Below are 17,057 nucleotides of genomic sequence, written 5' to 3' on the forward strand. Positions count from 1 at the left end.
CAGCTAAGACTAACATTCCCAATCCACAGGACCTAGAGTAAAAGAAAATTCAGGCTACTATAGAGAATAGGTAAATGAAAGATGAAAAAGGGAGGGACAACCAACAGTATTGAGCACCTGTGCTTTGCCAAGCACCATACTACTTGGGATCATGTAGCCCTTCATGAAAATTTGTGATAAATGTTTTACCATCATCCTTTCCTTCCTTCTTTCCCTGGCCCATTCCTTCCTCCCTTCCTTCTTCCCTGAGTAAGTCAGTCAAAAAGGCATTTGATAACCTCCCCTCCCCTCCCCTTCAAGGGAGAAGAGGCTATTACAGCAGAGGAAGAGGAAGGGGCTGGAAAGCCAAAGAAGCAACTAGCATGCTAGGAAGGTGAGTCACATACAGGGGAATTGAGGGTGGAAAAAAGAAAGAAAGGACAGAGGCTGCTCCTTTAGCCTGGATCCCAGAGCCAATTCACAGGAGCAGCAGCATGTAACATGAGTAAAAATTAACCTTTGTGGGGGCAAGCCACTGAGATTTCATGGTCATTTGTGTGAAAGGAAAATGAATCTTGGGGCCCCAAAATCACTAAGCTAAAGGGAAAAGTCAAGCTGGGAACTGCTTAGGACAAACCTGACTCCCTTCTATTCAAGTCATCCCTCTGCTCACTGAGATAAATGTATATCTGATTGCCTCCTTTAGAAAGGGTAATCAGAAGCTCAAACGAATGCTAGCATTTGTTTCTTATCTACCTAAGACCTGGAAGCCCCCTCCCAACTTCGAGATGTCCCACCTTTCTAGACCAAACCAATGTTCATCTTACATATGTTGATGGATGTTTCATATCTCCCTAAAATGTACAAAACCAAGCTGTGCTCTGACCACCTTGGGCACATGTCGTCAAGACCTCCTGAGGCTGTCACAGGCGCATATCCTTAACTTTGGCAAAATAAACTTTCTAAATTAACTGAGACCCGTCTTAGATTTTGGGGGTTCACATTTGTTACCCACAGCAAGCCGGGTCTAAGCCAACTGATACAGTAACTGGTAAATAACTTCTGTTCTTAGAGTGTGAATACAGCTTGTCTCTGTCATATCAAAGCCCATGGTCCTTCCACTTGATATATAGAATTGTTTATTGATTTAAAAACCATTTTATTGATTAAACTGGCCTTTGTAGAACTCAGCTGCTCTGAGCTTGTCCACTTCTCAGCACTTAGGGAAAATTTCATTTTATAATCCTTTTTAGTCCTCTTATTCCTCTGCAGCAGAACAATTATTCCACCAATACTGTGGAAAAGTTAGCCTAGTCTGAAAAATATTTCAGCTACAAATACCTAAAAATGCAGGATAAAATATGGCTGAGCTAGCAAGAAAGTAAGAGAAATAGTCCAAGTATTTAAACTGCTCTGAAATACTAAAGGACTGAAAATGGAATGAGACCAGGAGTCCAAAGAGAGGTTAATGAGCAATAAAGCTAATGATTGTTTGAAGGGCAGGGCAGATCTAGACTGCTGGGGATTAAAGATACACACACAAACACACATATAACATATATAGGTGTGTATGTATATATATATACATATAGTTATTTTGAGAGTTTAAGACTTAAAGAAAGTTGCAAAAATAATACAGAGTTCCTGTGTTACCCTTCACCCAGCTTCTGCAATAATAATGTCTTAGATATTCACAGCACTTTGGTAAAATCAGGAAACTGATACTGGTAAAATACTGTTAATACAGGTATAGATCTTATTTGTGTTTTACTAGTTTTGAATGTACCAGTTTGCATTTTTGGTGTATAGCTCTATGAATTTTATCACATGTATAGATATGAGTAACTGTCAACACAAAGAAACTCTGTCGTGTTACCTCTTAACAGTCAGACCCTTGTCCCAACCATAACATTTGGCAATCATGGATTTGTTCTTCAATGCTATAATTTTTTTTTGGCTATGAGAATGGTATCTAGATGGAATTATACAGTATACAACACTTTAAGACTGGCTTTTAAAAACTCACCACAATGCCCTTGAGATTCATTCAAGTTGTACGTATCAATAGCTCATTACTTTTTATGGCTGAGTAGTGTCCCATGGCATGGATATACTCCAGTTTGCTTTCTATTCATTCACTAAGGACTGTTTGGCTTGTTTACAGTTTTTTTGTTTTTTTGTTTTTGAGATGGAGTCTCACTCTGTCGCCCAGGCTGGAGTGCAGTGGCGCAATCTTGGCTCACTGCAATCTCTGCCTCCCGGGTTCAAGTGATTCTCCTGCCTAAGCCTCCTGAGTAGGTGGGACTACCGGTGCATGCCACCACGCCTGGCTAATTTTTTGTATTTTTAGTAGAGACGGGGTTTCGCCATGTTGCCCAGGCTGATCTCAAACTCCTGACCTCATGATCCGCCCGCCTTGGCCTCCCAAAGTGCTGGGATTACAGGTGTGAGCCACCATGCCTGGCCTGTTTTCAGTTTTTGACTATTAAAAATAAAGCCACCATGACATTCATGTACAGAGTTTTGTTTGAACATAAGTTTTGGTTTGTCTAGGATAAATACCCAGGAGTGTGATTGCTGGGTGATATGATAAGCATATGTGCAACTTTATAAGAAACTGTCAAACTGTTTTCTAGAGTGGTTATGCCATTTTATAGTCCTACCAGCAATGTATGAGAGATCCGGTTGCTCTGCATCCTCACTAGCATTTAGTGCTGTCAGTACTTGTTATTTTAGCCATTTAAATAGGTGTGTAGTAGAATCTCATTGTGGTTTTAATATACATTTCCCTAATGGCCAATGACACTGAACACTGTTTTACATGTTTATTTGCCATCTGTATATCTTCTTTGGTGAAATGACTATTCAAGTCTTTGATCCATTTTCTAACTGGACTGTTTACTTACTCTGAGTTTATATGGTTCTTTATATATTCTGGATATGAGTCCTTTGTTGGATACATGCTTTGCAAATATTTTCTCCTAGACCATGGCCTGTCTTTAAACCTTAGTGTTAATTGCCATGAAGGCACTGTCAACAAAGTCTAGACTTCAGGAAAGGTGCAGAATGGAGTTCTCTGGATATAGTCAAATCACCTGAAGAGCTTTACCCTCAGAACAGGCGAACTAGAAAAAATTCTACAAGCCAAAGAAATAAATAGCAAGCTGAAAGATAGATCTGAAGAAATTAGCCAGAATGTGGCTCAGAGAAACAAAATGATGCAATATTTTAAAAATAATAATTTAGAACCTCAGAAGGTTTAACCTATGCCTAATAGGAATTCCAGGAGGAGAGTCTAGAGTAATGCTGTCCAATACAGTAGTAGCCAATAGCCACATGTCACTACTTAAAATGTAAATTAATTAAAACTAAATGAAGTTAAAAATGCAGTTCCTTGGTTGTACTGGCCACATTTCAGATGCTCAATAGCCACGTGTGGCTGGTGGCTACCATATTGGACAGTGCAGATATAGAATACTACAGGAAATCCTACTGGACAGTGCTGATCTAGGTCATAAAACAAGTCTGAACAAATTTCAAAGAACTGGTATGATACAGATGTTTTGTGGAAATAAACTAGACATTAGAAATTAAAAACAAAATAACTCCTACTGCCTCCTCTCACCTTTTTCTCCATTACAATTCCACCTCTTAATGTCTTCATGTTCTTGATGAGAAGCAGAACGTCCCTACTGTGTTCCACGGCACCAAGTTCCCCAGAACCCGCCAGTCTCTGATGACAGAACATCCTGGACCGCCCAGCTCCACACCCCAACCCAGGAAGTTCTCTAAAACACTGACCATGACAGCCTGGGGTAGGTTTCCACTTTAACATTCTGACCAAAATTCTCAACTCGATGCAGTCAGAGTCTGCGCAACCTGGGACCTCGAGCCAAGAAATCCTCAAGTGACCTTACTTGGCAAAACCAAGAAAACAACTAAATACAGGTCTCAAGCGATTTACAGCTCGGTGCTTAACTCGGTCACCGGCCGAGGGGCAGCCCTCTGGCGCCAAAGCCCCGCCTCTCTATGACGTCACACGAGGAGCCCTGAAGTGGCGGTCAAGCTTGAGGCGTCATCTGGCTGCGCCTAATGGGCCGTTGCCTTACAGTTGCTGAGAGGAGGCGAGAGGCGGGGGCGCTAGGGCCGAGATCATGTCTGACTGGGAGAAGTTTCCTTGGCAGCAGAGGACGCTAGGTTTGGGATGAAAGAAGCTGGGCAGATGCAAAATCTGGAGAGCGCGAGGGCCGGGCGGTCAGTCAGCACCCAGACTGGCAGCATGACCGGTGAGTGTCCGGGACCCTGCTCCCGCCACCCTACCTTTCGCTCTGCCCTGTGCGTCTCCCGTCATTGAACTCCAGATTCCTTGTCTGAGCCTCTTTGCCTCCCCTGCTGCTTTTGGATGTCTCCTGCCCGCCCTCTGCGTGTCCCCTCCGCGGTCGCCAGGACCAATCGGCTCGGTCCCACTGGCTTTTGAAGTCTCGCTTTTTACCCCTGTTAGCTACTTCTCACAGGACCTAGAGCTGGGGCCTCTGAGGTCAAAGAGCCTGAACATTTCCAAACGGCGCTTTTGCCTTGATTTCCAAATTAACCGCACGTGACGCTTTCCTGTATTTCGACTGCTTTACCGTCGAAGGTCAGCGCATTTTTCGGGCTGTGTTCTAATCGCTTTCCTTTTAGCAACGCCCCATCACAGTCCAAAGAAAAGCTTGCACCACGACGACGTCAGATGGGAAGACTTTTCACAGCTTGCTTTGGGTTGTCCCCCTCAGCTATGTGTATTAGCTGTACCGTTTTTTCCTGCAGGGTGAGGGCTGGAGAAAGAAGGCTCAACTTTTTAAGTGAAGAAGGAGGTAGCCACGACTAAGGCTGAAGCGTCTACTGCTAAGATACCTCTGACTCTCTTGTCCCCTATCTTTTTCTGTGCCTCTTGCGAAAGCAGCTGGGCTTAGGCTGCAGCACCTAAGTGGCATTGAGATTGGCTCCCTTTTTCACCATTAGTAACAAAGTTTAACGTGTTTGTCGTCTCTTTTGTAGGTCAGATACCAAGGCTTTCTAAAGTCAACCTTTTCACTCTGCTCAGCCTCTGGATGGAGCTCTTTCCAGCAGAAGCCCAGCGGCAAAAATCTCAGGTATAATTTGTTTCATAGTTTTTCCCCTTAGAAAAGCAGTGGTTTAAAATCTGAGTTTATTGCTCCAGTTTCTGTCATACCTAAAACCAAACTTAACAAGGCTTAAGATTTAAAAAATATCTTTATTGATTAACATGACACTTTATAATTCCCAGCCGTAATAAGTCATCTTCCATTCTAAAAATACTTTCTGAGAATACCATGTTTATCAGGTACTAATGGTATTCATATGTCAGTTCGGCTAATAAGATTATTGTCTATACCACATAATTTCCCCCAATTATATATACTGTTGGTGTTTTATCTAGGTAGTTTACCCCTCTGCCACAGAAATATATAAATTGCCTGGAGATAGAGACCATGTCTTATTTTACCTAGCATATACCCTTTAGGGTCTAGCATTATATGAGTGCTAATTGATTAATGTTGGATGGAAGTAGTCTCTTTTTGGATCTTGAAAGACAGGATCAAAACAGATTAGAAATGGGCTGTGTGCAGTGGCTCACGCCTGTAATCCTAGCACTTTGTGAGGCTGAGGTGGGTGGATCACCTGAGGTCAGGAGTTCAAAACCAGCCTGGGCAACATAGTGAAACCCCGTCTCTATTAAACATACAAAAATTAGCCAGGAGTGGTGGTATCCGCCTGTAGTCCCAGCTACGCGGGAGGCTGAGGCATGAGAATCGCTTGAACGAATCGTTGGAGGTTACAGTGAGCTGAGATTGCACCACTGCACTCCAGCCTGGGTGACAGAGCAAGACTCCATCTCAAAAAAAAAATCAGAAATGTATAGTAAGAATAATCATAAAAGCCAATATATTGGAATTGGAAGTATAGACATCCTGTGTCTTTTCTTTCTCCTACCCTTGGGGCAACAAGGGGCTAGGTTCTCATTTTCCTCCATGCTTGGAATGGCATGACGCTAGGTTCTCATCATTTCTGTTTGATAATTTTGGAAGCTTAGGGTGTTGGCATTAATTTTTATAGGGGGCCACGGCCATTGGAAAATAGTATTAGGTTAAGTTGAGCATTTAAGACTTTTTTTAAAACAGAGGTAAAAGGAGGGGGGTGGGGCAGAAAATTACACGTGGCTTCTCACCACTCTAACAACATTACTGTTAATATTTTGGTACTTCCAATCTTAAGCATGAGGTTTTTTATTTTTACTCTTACAAAGTTGTAGTTATATTCTGCATGTACTCGCTGAGGTTTCCAACTTGCCCATAATTCTGCTGAAAGGTTGCTTTAGATTTTCCAAAGAAAGACTATAAATCCTTAAATTCCCACAGTACTCTTAGGAGACCACCTACTCTTTTCATTTTACTGTGGATGAGGTTTTGTGCTTGGCACTGGAGACACAAAGCAGAAAAAACATGGTCTTTATTTTCTAATGAGAAGAAACACTAGGCATTTAAACAATTAAAACAGAATTGGTGGAGTGAGTACATAGTATAAGCAGAGATGTTGGCAAGACTGGGAGCCAGGCTCTATATGGGGAAGTGAAGGAAGGATTCACAGAGAAGGTCGTATTTGCACTGAGACATGAAGGATTAGTGGACTTTTGCCCAAGCCAAGGAACTCTACATGGAAAAGCTTGGAGCAATGAGAGAATTTGTGGTCCTCAGGCCAGAAAGTGAAGTTAGGTAGAGGGAAGAGACTGGAAAGGAGCTTGACAATGTAGACAGGAATCATATCATAAAAAGCATTGTATGCCTTGCAAAGGAGTTTAGATTTTATCCTATCAATATAGAAATTGCATTGAGGAATTTTAACAGGATGTGAGGATATTCGCTTCTCATAATAAAATGATATCTCTTGGTGTAGTTTCCTCCCCCAATTCCTATGTGAAGTGTTTTATAGATAGTAAAACATTATTTAAAATATTATACATCATTATTCCATATTTCTCACCCTCATCCCCCCAATCTGGCTCTACATGTCATTAATGGCTGAGAAAGCTCTTCATTTCCTTCATTAATTTTGAAATTCCTTTATTCCTTCTACTTGTTAATAGCTTAGTATTATTTTATGAAAGTAGATTTCCAAGCTGTTAGGGATTTTATGTAGTGTTGTGGGTTTTTTTGTTTTGTTTTGTGTTGTTTTCAGATAAAATTTATTTTGAAGAGCCAGATTAGAAACAAATATTTAGAGGTTTAAGACTTTTAGGCCGGGTGCAGTGGCTCATGCCTGTAATCCCAGCACTTTGGGAGCCGAGGCAGGCAGATCACAAGGTCAAGAGATCGTCGAGACCATCTTGGCCAACATGGTGAAACCCCATCTCTGCCAAAAATACAAAAAGTAGCTGGGCGTGGTGGTGCATGCCTGTAGTCCCAGCTACTTAGGAGGCTGAGGCAGGAGAATCGCTTGAACCCAGGAGGCAGAGATTGCATTGAGCTGAGATCACGCCACTGCACTCCAGCCTGGCGACAGAAAAAAAAAGAAAAAAAAAAGAAAAAAAAACTTATAAAAACTGGACATATTAGAGATTGAATACAAATTTTGAAAAGGCGTTCTTTTTTTTGTAAATATCCAGATGTGATCTCGTTTTAGTTCTGTTTTTTTATATACACACCACATCCTGTGCTGAAATTAAGTTTTTTTTTTCAACAGGCACAAGTTATATTTAATTAGTGAGAAATGACATTTATGTTTCTATTAGGAAGGAATTGATTGGCCAACTAATTGTTGAAGTTTATTTGCAAATAATACACACCCTACTGTTTCCTCATACTATATAGAGAAAGCTGTGGATCTGAGAAAACTGAGATGAAGCTTTCAGTTAGCATTTTGTTAAAAAAAATACTACCAAGGAAATTTCAAAACTATATTAGCAACAAAATTTTATACAACTTTATATCATGTTTAACAAAAGATCAAGGTTATGACTGTCATTTTCTCCCAAGCCAACAACTCTAAGTTTTCCTGGCATCTCATTCCTTCATCTGGTGGGCACCATGGAAGTTTTCTAAATGAAAATAAATAAGTCTTTTGTTTCAAATATTTTATTTGGGATCTTATTTAGAAATCTGACTCATACGCATGTCTATTTAAGGCTTTTAAATGGAAAGTTATAACACATAGCAATGAGTACAGAAGGCATCAAAACAAAGAACATCCATGTCTTCAGAAAGCCAGGCAACCTGGAACTAGGATTGACTTGGCTATATGAAAGGTTATCACTCTTAGCTCCTGGTCCTGGAGCATGCCCAGCTCCTATTCACTGCATTGGTGTCTTTCCAGCTGTGCTCCCATACCCATGTGTCCTAGGACTACAACCCTCTCACCATGGTCTTGGGTAGGCCTTTACTTCTGTTCTTACCTACAGGCCTTGGGACTCCAAGGCACTTGGGGAGGGAGAGCCTCAGGATTACTCTGGCAGTGATCTGGGTGAAAGAGGCTTTTGCATGTTAGCTTGGGAACTTGACTATCATTTTTAACATTGTTTATATGAGAAAAATGTGTTTTAAATTCCGAAAAGGGAGATTTACCAAGTATTTAGAACATGATTGTAAGTTGTCAATTACTTGTATATTTAATGTCAATAAAGCAGAAGTATATAATTTCTGATATCATGGCCATTGCAAAAAAGCAAGACCAATGATAGTGTGGGGGAAGAATACAGAATGAAAGGGAGCATATTGTACTCCACTTTTGTAGTGTTATTTATTGTACAAACATTATCATTGAAACTGAATTTATAGCTGCAACATTTTTAAAAACTATTTTTTTCTCTTGGATTTCCTTTTTGTACTAGTTAATATCCACATAATTTTGCAGGTAGTTGCAGTCATAGCAGGAACACAATTTTGTATTTGACAGTTTGGTACTGTTACAGGGTTGATAAGTTATTAATTTTAAATTATACAGTAAGAATACATCTAAATTTCATATGCATGTAGTATATGCTGCCATTGTGTTTATACTTGTGGAAATATTAAATTTCTCAAAATGTTGCCCAATTTTGTGCCTAATATTTCTTTACCATTTACTATAGTATATTTTTTCCAGTATTATTTGCACATGGTATTCGTAGAGTTGAGTACAAACTTTTTCCAATTAAGAGAAAAAAAATCTTCTTTAAGCTAAAGTAATAAGATTGTTTCACTTAAATTCTTTAGTCTGCTTTTGTTGTACAGAGTAAATCACAGAAATACCAAGATGCAATTAGACATGTAATTATATTGGAAATACTGCTTTTGATACTTTACCAACATTTGTCTTACTAAAAGTATTTTTATGAGTTACCAAAGTAATATATGTTTGTTATTTTTAAAATGGACAGAAGAAAAATTTTATCATAATTCCACCTCCTAGAGACTAATTACTTTTTAAAAATTGTTCCTCAGTCTTTTTTCTCTTACTTTCTTTACTTACATGAGATCATTTAACTCTGGATCCTACCCTTTTCACTTAACATAAGAAAATACTTATGCTGTAATGCTAGTATAAACATTGGAGCAGCACCTTAGTCTAGTAATTTAGAGTAGCCAGTGGTTTTACAGCCAGCCTGCCTGGGTTCAGACTCTGGCTCCGCCTCTTACTAGTTGTATAACTTTGGGTAACTCTACCTCTCTGTGTCAGCTTCCTCATCTGTAAAATGAAATGTTACTAGTATATACTACATGAGGCTTTTATGAGAAATGAATGAGTTAATATTTGTAAAGGTCTTAGTGCCTGGCACATGTTAGGTACTATGTGTTTGTTGTTGTTGTTGTTGTTGTTATCTCCTTATTTATTTGTTTATGTATTTATTTTAATAGAGATGTGGTCTTGCCATGTTGCCCAGACTGGTCGCTAACTCCTGGGCTCAAGCAGTCCACCCGCCTCAACCTCCCGAAGTGGTAGGATTACAGGCATGAGCCACCGCACCTAGCCTCCTAACTCTTTCCATTGTGTCTTCTGGTACCTTATGCTAAAGGCCCTCACTGTACTTTTCCAGAACAGAAGCAATGTGGCATAATGGTTAAGACAATGGATCTTGGGCTGGATCTGGCATATCCACTTAATTACCTGTGTGACCATGGTTGAATTATTTAATCTCTCTCAGCCACAATTTCCTCATTTGTACAATGGGAATAATAGGAGCTACTTTATAAAGTTATAAGGATTAAATGAGATAATTTAGGGCCTGGTACATGATAAACATGCAGTAGATGTTAGGTACTGTTATTATCATCACTCATATATATAATTATTACCACTACTAGCACCCACATCCTTACCGTTTTTCCACTGATACCATCACTTCCTCTACTTCCTGTTCTGTCTGAACAGAAACCTCATTCCCAGAACATGGGTTTTCTTATGAACTTCTTTTTGATGGTTCTTTCTTTTCTAGCATCCAGCACTTGTTTCATAAGACTAGCAGGTCAACATTTACAAAGTTTCCCATTCCTACTTTAAAACTTTATCAATGTATTAACTATCCCACCCTTTTTTTTTTTTTTTTTTGAAACAGAGTCTTGCTGTGTTGCCCAGGCTGGAGTGCAGTGGCGTGATCTCGGCTCACTGCAACCTCCATCTCCCGGGTTCAAGCAATTCTCCTGCCTCAGCCTCCCGAGTAGCTGGGACTACAGGTGCGCACCACCATGCCCAGCTAATTTTTGTATTTTTAGTAGAGATAGGGTTTCACTATGTTGGCCAGGCTGGTCTCGAACTCTTGACCTCGTGATCTGTCTGCCTTAGCCTCCCAAAGTGCTGGGATTACAGGTGTGAGCCACTGCCCCTGGCTATCTCACCTATTTTGGAGCTCACAGAATTCTGTGTCACTTTCTTTGTCTTAATCAACTTACTTCATAGTCACTTTCCTGTTTTCATAAATCATAAGCCCTGTGAGAGCTGCATCTTGAGCAACTAGGCTGTCATGTAGCAAGGGTTCAATAAGTATTTGTTGAACTAATAAATGAAGGACTTTGGTCCCTGCCTCAAAACTTTCTTTCTACTTCAAGTTTTCACTTTTTTCCTCATGGATATACCTGTATTCGTTTTCTATTGCTGCTATAACAGATGACCACAAAGTTGGTGGCTTAAAACAACACAAATTTATTATACAGTTCTGTAGGTAAGAGGTGTGAAATGAGCCTTACTGGGCTAAAATCAAAGTGTTGGCAGAGCCAAATTCCCTTCAGACACTCTAGGGGAGGACCTTTCCTTGCCTTTTCTACCTGTGGAGATTGTCTGTTTTCCTTGGCTCATGGGCCCTTTCCATCTTCAAAGCCAGCAATGGCCAGTCAGGTCTTTCATGTTGCATCACTGACTCTCCCACACCCCTCTTTTACTCATAATGACCCTTGTGATAAACATCGGGCCAATCAGATAATCAAGGATAATCTCCCTATGTCAAGGTAGGTGGTTAGTGCCTCAGTTCCAGCTGCAAACTGATTCCTCCTTGCCATGTAACAAAACATAGTCACAGGCTCCAGTGACTGGGACAAGGAAATCTCTGGCAGGGCATTATCCTGCCTACCACAATCCCGATCTAATACCTTTGCTACATAGTTCCTTATCTTCTCAATTCCAATTAATTTACCTCTATTCCACTTTAGTCATTCATGGCCACACTTTGGACTTTTCCATTACTCAAAACTGCCACAATTCTGAAACCATAAACTTCAGAATTTTATTTTCTCATTACAATTTCCAATCCTTCTATGTTTTGGGAAAGTACATAGGGGATAGATTATAAAGGTTTATTTACTAGGTAAAGTAGTATGAACTTGATCCGAACAAAGTGGGAAGTCAATGTAGAGTTTCATCATGGAAAAAAAAATGGTCAAAGCCAAGGAAGCCAGCCTTTAAATATGGGAATATTGAATTAGTCATATGTCTTATGTGCTAATCTTTTTTTTTTCCTTAATCTGATTTTTATTAGAAAAATGAAGAGGGAAAGCATGGACCCTTAGGAGATAATGAAGAGAGGACCAGAGTATCTACTGACAAAAGACAGGTAAATTTTTATGATTTCACATATATATGCTCATAATAACAAAGCAAAAGGAATAGTATAAAGTAGAATAAAAGTGCCTCCATTTCTACTATCAAGGGAGTTTTTAAAATACTCTTCTAAAAATGGTCTGTATATTTACAAGACTATATGTCACTCCTTTTTTTAAAAAAAAAGTACAGATGGGATTATTCTATGCTACATCCTACATCTTGCTTTAAAAAAAAAAAAAAACTCTTGAGGGTTCATATAGATGTGTTAAGAAATACTCTCCCTTAGTTCTCTCACACTCCCACACACCTTGCTGGGTATGCCAAGAATGCAAGGCCCTAACCACTTTTTACCTGGGTCATTTCTCAGAGTTGTGTTTGCAGTGATCAACCCTGAAGGTTGAGGTAATATCTCCCTCCAGGACAAAAAGCAATCTGGCTTACTTTCTGCTGTGAAACAGTAGGACCCTCAAGCTCAGTGTTCCTCTCCTATAACACTACCCACCCTGTGTCCAGGCAGCCATCTGTGCCCATTTGTATTACCCCTCATGGGGCTTGAGGGCAGGAAACAGAAATGATGCTCATACTGACTGCTGTGCTGCAAATAATAAAGTTCATTGTTTCTAACCCAGAAGTTTCATGTTTTCTGCTAATATCCATGAAACAGTAACAGGTTAACTTAATAGTTGGTAAGTAGGGTAAGTGCAGACTTGAAAGATGAACCTTGTTCTTTTTAATATTGTATAGTATTTCCTTGTTACTTTATTCCTTTGAGTTTTCCAGAGGTTCCGATTCATTGGGTACAGAGTGGAGACTAAGCATGTATGTTTTGAAGAGTTACCTTGATGATTCCGATGTATATTCCTAGAGATTTCCTAATTCATTCTGAGAGTGAGCCCAGTAGGAATATAGAAATAATTTGTCTCAGAATATTTACATGTTTTCATAATAAGAAAGGCCAAGGGAAAAAAAATAGTGAATCACCATTTAAGTCAGTGTACTAGTCCATATACAAAACAGACTGTCCCCTTTTGCCCATGTTTTAGTGTAAAACTCTGTGACTAGGATCAAATAGATGACTTGCCAAAATGTTAGCGAAGTGAAGCAAAATCAAATTCAGAGCAGTGATTCACTGAAAAGATTCAGTCCTCTGGGAGTTGTGGTAAATGGAAGTGCCAAAATGGAATGCAACTTGAGCTTTTATTTGTTTTATTGAGTTTGGGATGGAAAAATCTTTGTCTCAAACTTGGTATTTTGGCCTTACCTAGATGCAAAATGAAAAAATACATATTTTCTGAGGTAAAAAGGACTCTGGACAAAAAAGTGATAAACTCGACCCAAAAGATTGTTCTAATAACAAATAAGTTGATGAGTGTGCTTCTCACTTGATAGGAACAATTTTTTTTTTTATGTTTTGTTCTGGCTTTATTTCTGTCTGCTTAACTAGGAAAATCTAAAGCTGAAATCATTCCCTTGCAGCCACTTCCACTGGTTACGTTGATTGAATTTAACAATAGGAGCTCTGTCAAGATCTTTTGATGAGGCAGCATTACTTCTTTTCCAAGATGATACGTATTGGCCGGGCACGGTGGCTCACGCCTGTAATCCCAGCACTTTGGGAGGCCGAGGCGGGCGGATCATGAGATCCAGAGATCGAGACCATCCTGGCTAACATGGTGAAACCCCATATCTACTAAAAATGCAAAAAATTAGCCGGGCGTGGTGGCAGCTACTCAGCTACTCCAGGGGCTGAGGCAGGAGAATGGCATGAACCCGGGAGGCGGAGCTTGCAGTGAGCCGAGATAGTGCCACTGCACTCCAGCCTGGGCGACAGAGCGAGACTGTCTCAAATCAATCAATCAATCAGTCCAGCCTGGGCGACAGAGTGAGACTCTGTCTCAAATAAATAAATAAACAAACTTATTGAAAGTATTCAGAAATCAATAATAATATATACTTCGCATTTGAGGAGCATAAAACTCAAGAAATTTTGGTAGGGAGGGGAAAGTGTTCACAAATTCAAGATCAATTTAAAGCTTATTTTAAAAGCCAATATAGATAGGTTTTTCATATTTTACATACATCCTTAGGTATATATTTTGTAAAGCAGAGATTTTTGTATTCCTTTATAAATGTCCTTCTAGTTTAGGAGATGGTTGGTTAACTCAGAAATGGAATTCCATATAATCTTCTCTGTTCCTTCTTTTTTAGATAGTTTACAAATTATTCTCCGTAATCTCAAACATTCATACTCCAAACCGAAACTGAAACTTGACTAGTTAATATCGCTTTGGTCTGATCCTTAAAGTGATTTCAGATATGCTGTATTGGGGGATAAGTATAGGGTTAAATCCCTTTGGAAGGGGATGGGGAATAGGGACACCCTCTCCTTAGCCCAAGCTCCCCTCATGTAACAGTCAGTCCCAAGCCCAAGGATCAGGTTTACATTCCTTACTTCAGAGGCTTTTGCTGTGAAAACAGCATAGACTGTTTTGTGCCTTATGCAGAACTGACTTTTTTTTTTAACCTTAGTCTGTTTTATCTGATATTGTTATACCAGCTTTGATTAGTATTTGTTTAAGTTGAGAAACTTTAGGTTCAATAGTAACACAAAACCTTCACTCAGAGAGATCCACTGGAAGTGCTTAGAACCCCAGTCAGTAACCAGTCTGCAGGGCTTAATTCAGGCTCAGCCAGTCCCTGCTCTGTGGAATATTGCTAAGGTAGCTCAAGCTCACTACTCTGACATCAAGTTCTCTCATCCTTTTTGACACTTGATGGTATGTCTTCCTTCTTTTTGTTTTTATAACTTACCTATAGTAGGAGGTGGGACCTAACTATAGTAGTCTAGACTGCCATAGTGCTAAAAATTGATACAGCCAGTAGTTTCTCAAAAGAAATTGAGAATTATCTTTACTTTGGTCAATATCTAAAATATTTTAGAATTTAAGATGACCTCTGCTTTAGTTCTGCCTTTTACCATCTGTGGGTCTTTCAGAAAGTCATGTAAACTTTCTGGGCTTTACTTATCCATGTGTAAAATCAGGGCTTTATATTCTTTATTACCATCTAGAAGCTTAATACTAAATGGTACTACACTTAATCCTATAAGAAACAAGTCAAATTGACCTAGTTCTTGCCCTTTACTAGGTTATAATGTATCTAATCTTTCACTAGAACAAATTAATGATAATTACATGCTTAATTGTTTGATTAGTAGAGCCTAGGTTTAGAAAATTTCTGGCCTAAAGTCAACACTAAAGTTTCAGAAGCTTTTTGGATCTAATGAGAAATGTGCTTTGTACAAACTCTGTTTAGATAAAGAATTAAACAAAACTTCCATTTTTATTAATAATTCAAGTATAATCCATAATATGATTATTAGGTGTTATAACTAATAAGTTGTTATTTTATATCTTAATGTAGGTAAAGAGAACTGGTCTTGTGGTGGTGAAAAACATGAAAATTGTGGGTCTCCACTGTTCTAGTGAAGATTTACATGCCGGGCAGATTGCTCTTATTAAACATGGGTCAAGGCTGAAAAACTGTGATCTTTATTTTTCCAGAAAACCATGTTCTGCTTGTTTGAAAATGATTGTAAATGGTAAGTGCAGAAAAGGGTTTGTTGGGGATTAAGAGTATTTATCTGGGATGGGCGTGGTGGTTTATGCCTGTCATCCCAGCACTTTGGGAGGACAAGGCAGGAGGATCGCCTGAGCCCAGGAGTTCACGAATAGCCTGTGCAACATAGGGAGACCCCATCACTACAAAAAATAAGTTAGCTAGGCATGGTGATGCATGCCTGTAGTCCCCACTACTTGAGATAATGAGGTGGGAGGATTGCTTGAGCCCAGGATGTCAAGGATACAATGACCCGTGATTGCGCCACTGCACTCTAAGCTGGGTGACAGAACAAGACCTTGTCTCCAGAAAAAAAAACGAAGAAAGGAGCGTTTCTCTGAGAGCAGTCAGTGGGAACACATTTGCTAAATACCACAGAGATAATTTAGAAATATATATCTGAAAGTCAGGTGCTATGGCTTGCACCTGTAATCCCAGCTACTCAGAAGGCTGAGGCAGGAGAATTGCTCAAGCCCGGGAGTTCAAGGCTGTAGTGAGCTATGATTGCTCCACTGCACTCCAGCCTGAGTGACAGAGAAAGACCCTGTCTCTAAAAAATAAAATAAAAAATATATAAATATATATCTGAAGACAGTTTGATACATTATAAGAGTAAGCATCAGAAAACATGGATTCTGGTCTCATTCATGTCTACTAACCTATTAAATGACCCTCAGTGTATGAGTAGACTAATGCTAACTGCTATAACAAAACAAAATTTCAGTGACTTAATGTACTAGATATTTATCACCTGTATAATAGTACAGCACATGTGTTGCTAAACAGCAGGCAGCTTTCTCCATTTGGTTGATTCCTGGGCTAGGCATCTTCTGTCTCATTGCTGTTGTCACCTCTAGGGCTTTGAGTCCTCTGTATCCAGAGGCAGACTGAGAAAGAATGAGTAGAGAGGGTGAACCTGCTTCTTAAAAACCCTGACCTGGAAGTCACATACATCATTTCTGTTCTCATCCATTGTGGGAACTGTTGTTCCCACTGGGCAGCTGTCTTTCAGTGACTACTCTACACATTGGAAGGAGGAACACAAATTTTTAATGTATAGCCATCCGTCCACACCAGGCTATTCACTAAACCTCTTTGTGCTTATGATTCTGTTTTGCACCCAGGTATATGCCGACCATTCTTTCATTTAAAAAATAATGCATCTTGTTGCATAGGCATCATGGCAGATCAAAAAACAAAAAAACTAATGTGGTTCCTAATCTTTACTCTCGAGGTGTTATTTGGGGGCCAAAATAACAATTTAATATGATGCATTATCTAGCACCAAATCAGCGATACAGGTTGTAAGTGATATTTGGTCTCAGAGGAGAAATAGTGATCCCTGCAGATTTCCATATTATGAAAGGCTGGGGCTTAAGCTTGATCTTGATACG

General features: G+C 39.6%; 1 protein-coding gene across 1 annotated transcript in view; it reads left to right on the forward strand.

Annotated features, from left to right (window-relative positions):
* The first annotated feature begins 4,127 nt into the window (after positions 1 to 4,127).
* The window catches only part of CDADC1 (cytidine and dCMP deaminase domain containing 1), a 48,209-nt gene continuing 35,279 nt past the window's right edge, over positions 4,128 to 17,057 (forward strand). The window contains exons 1-4 of the mRNA XM_003809824.5: positions 4,128 to 4,265; positions 5,017 to 5,111; positions 11,981 to 12,055; positions 15,469 to 15,646. Of these exons, the coding sequence (XP_003809872.1) occupies positions 4,184 to 4,265; positions 5,017 to 5,111; positions 11,981 to 12,055; positions 15,469 to 15,646 (430 nt within the window). The 5' untranslated portion in view covers positions 4,128 to 4,183. The remainder of the gene's footprint in view (positions 4,266 to 5,016; positions 5,112 to 11,980; positions 12,056 to 15,468; positions 15,647 to 17,057) is intronic.

Source organism: Pan paniscus, chromosome 14 (genome assembly GCF_029289425.2).
Source record: "Pan paniscus chromosome 14, NHGRI_mPanPan1-v2.0_pri, whole genome shotgun sequence".
NCBI lineage: Eukaryota > Metazoa > Chordata > Mammalia > Primates > Hominidae > Pan > Pan paniscus.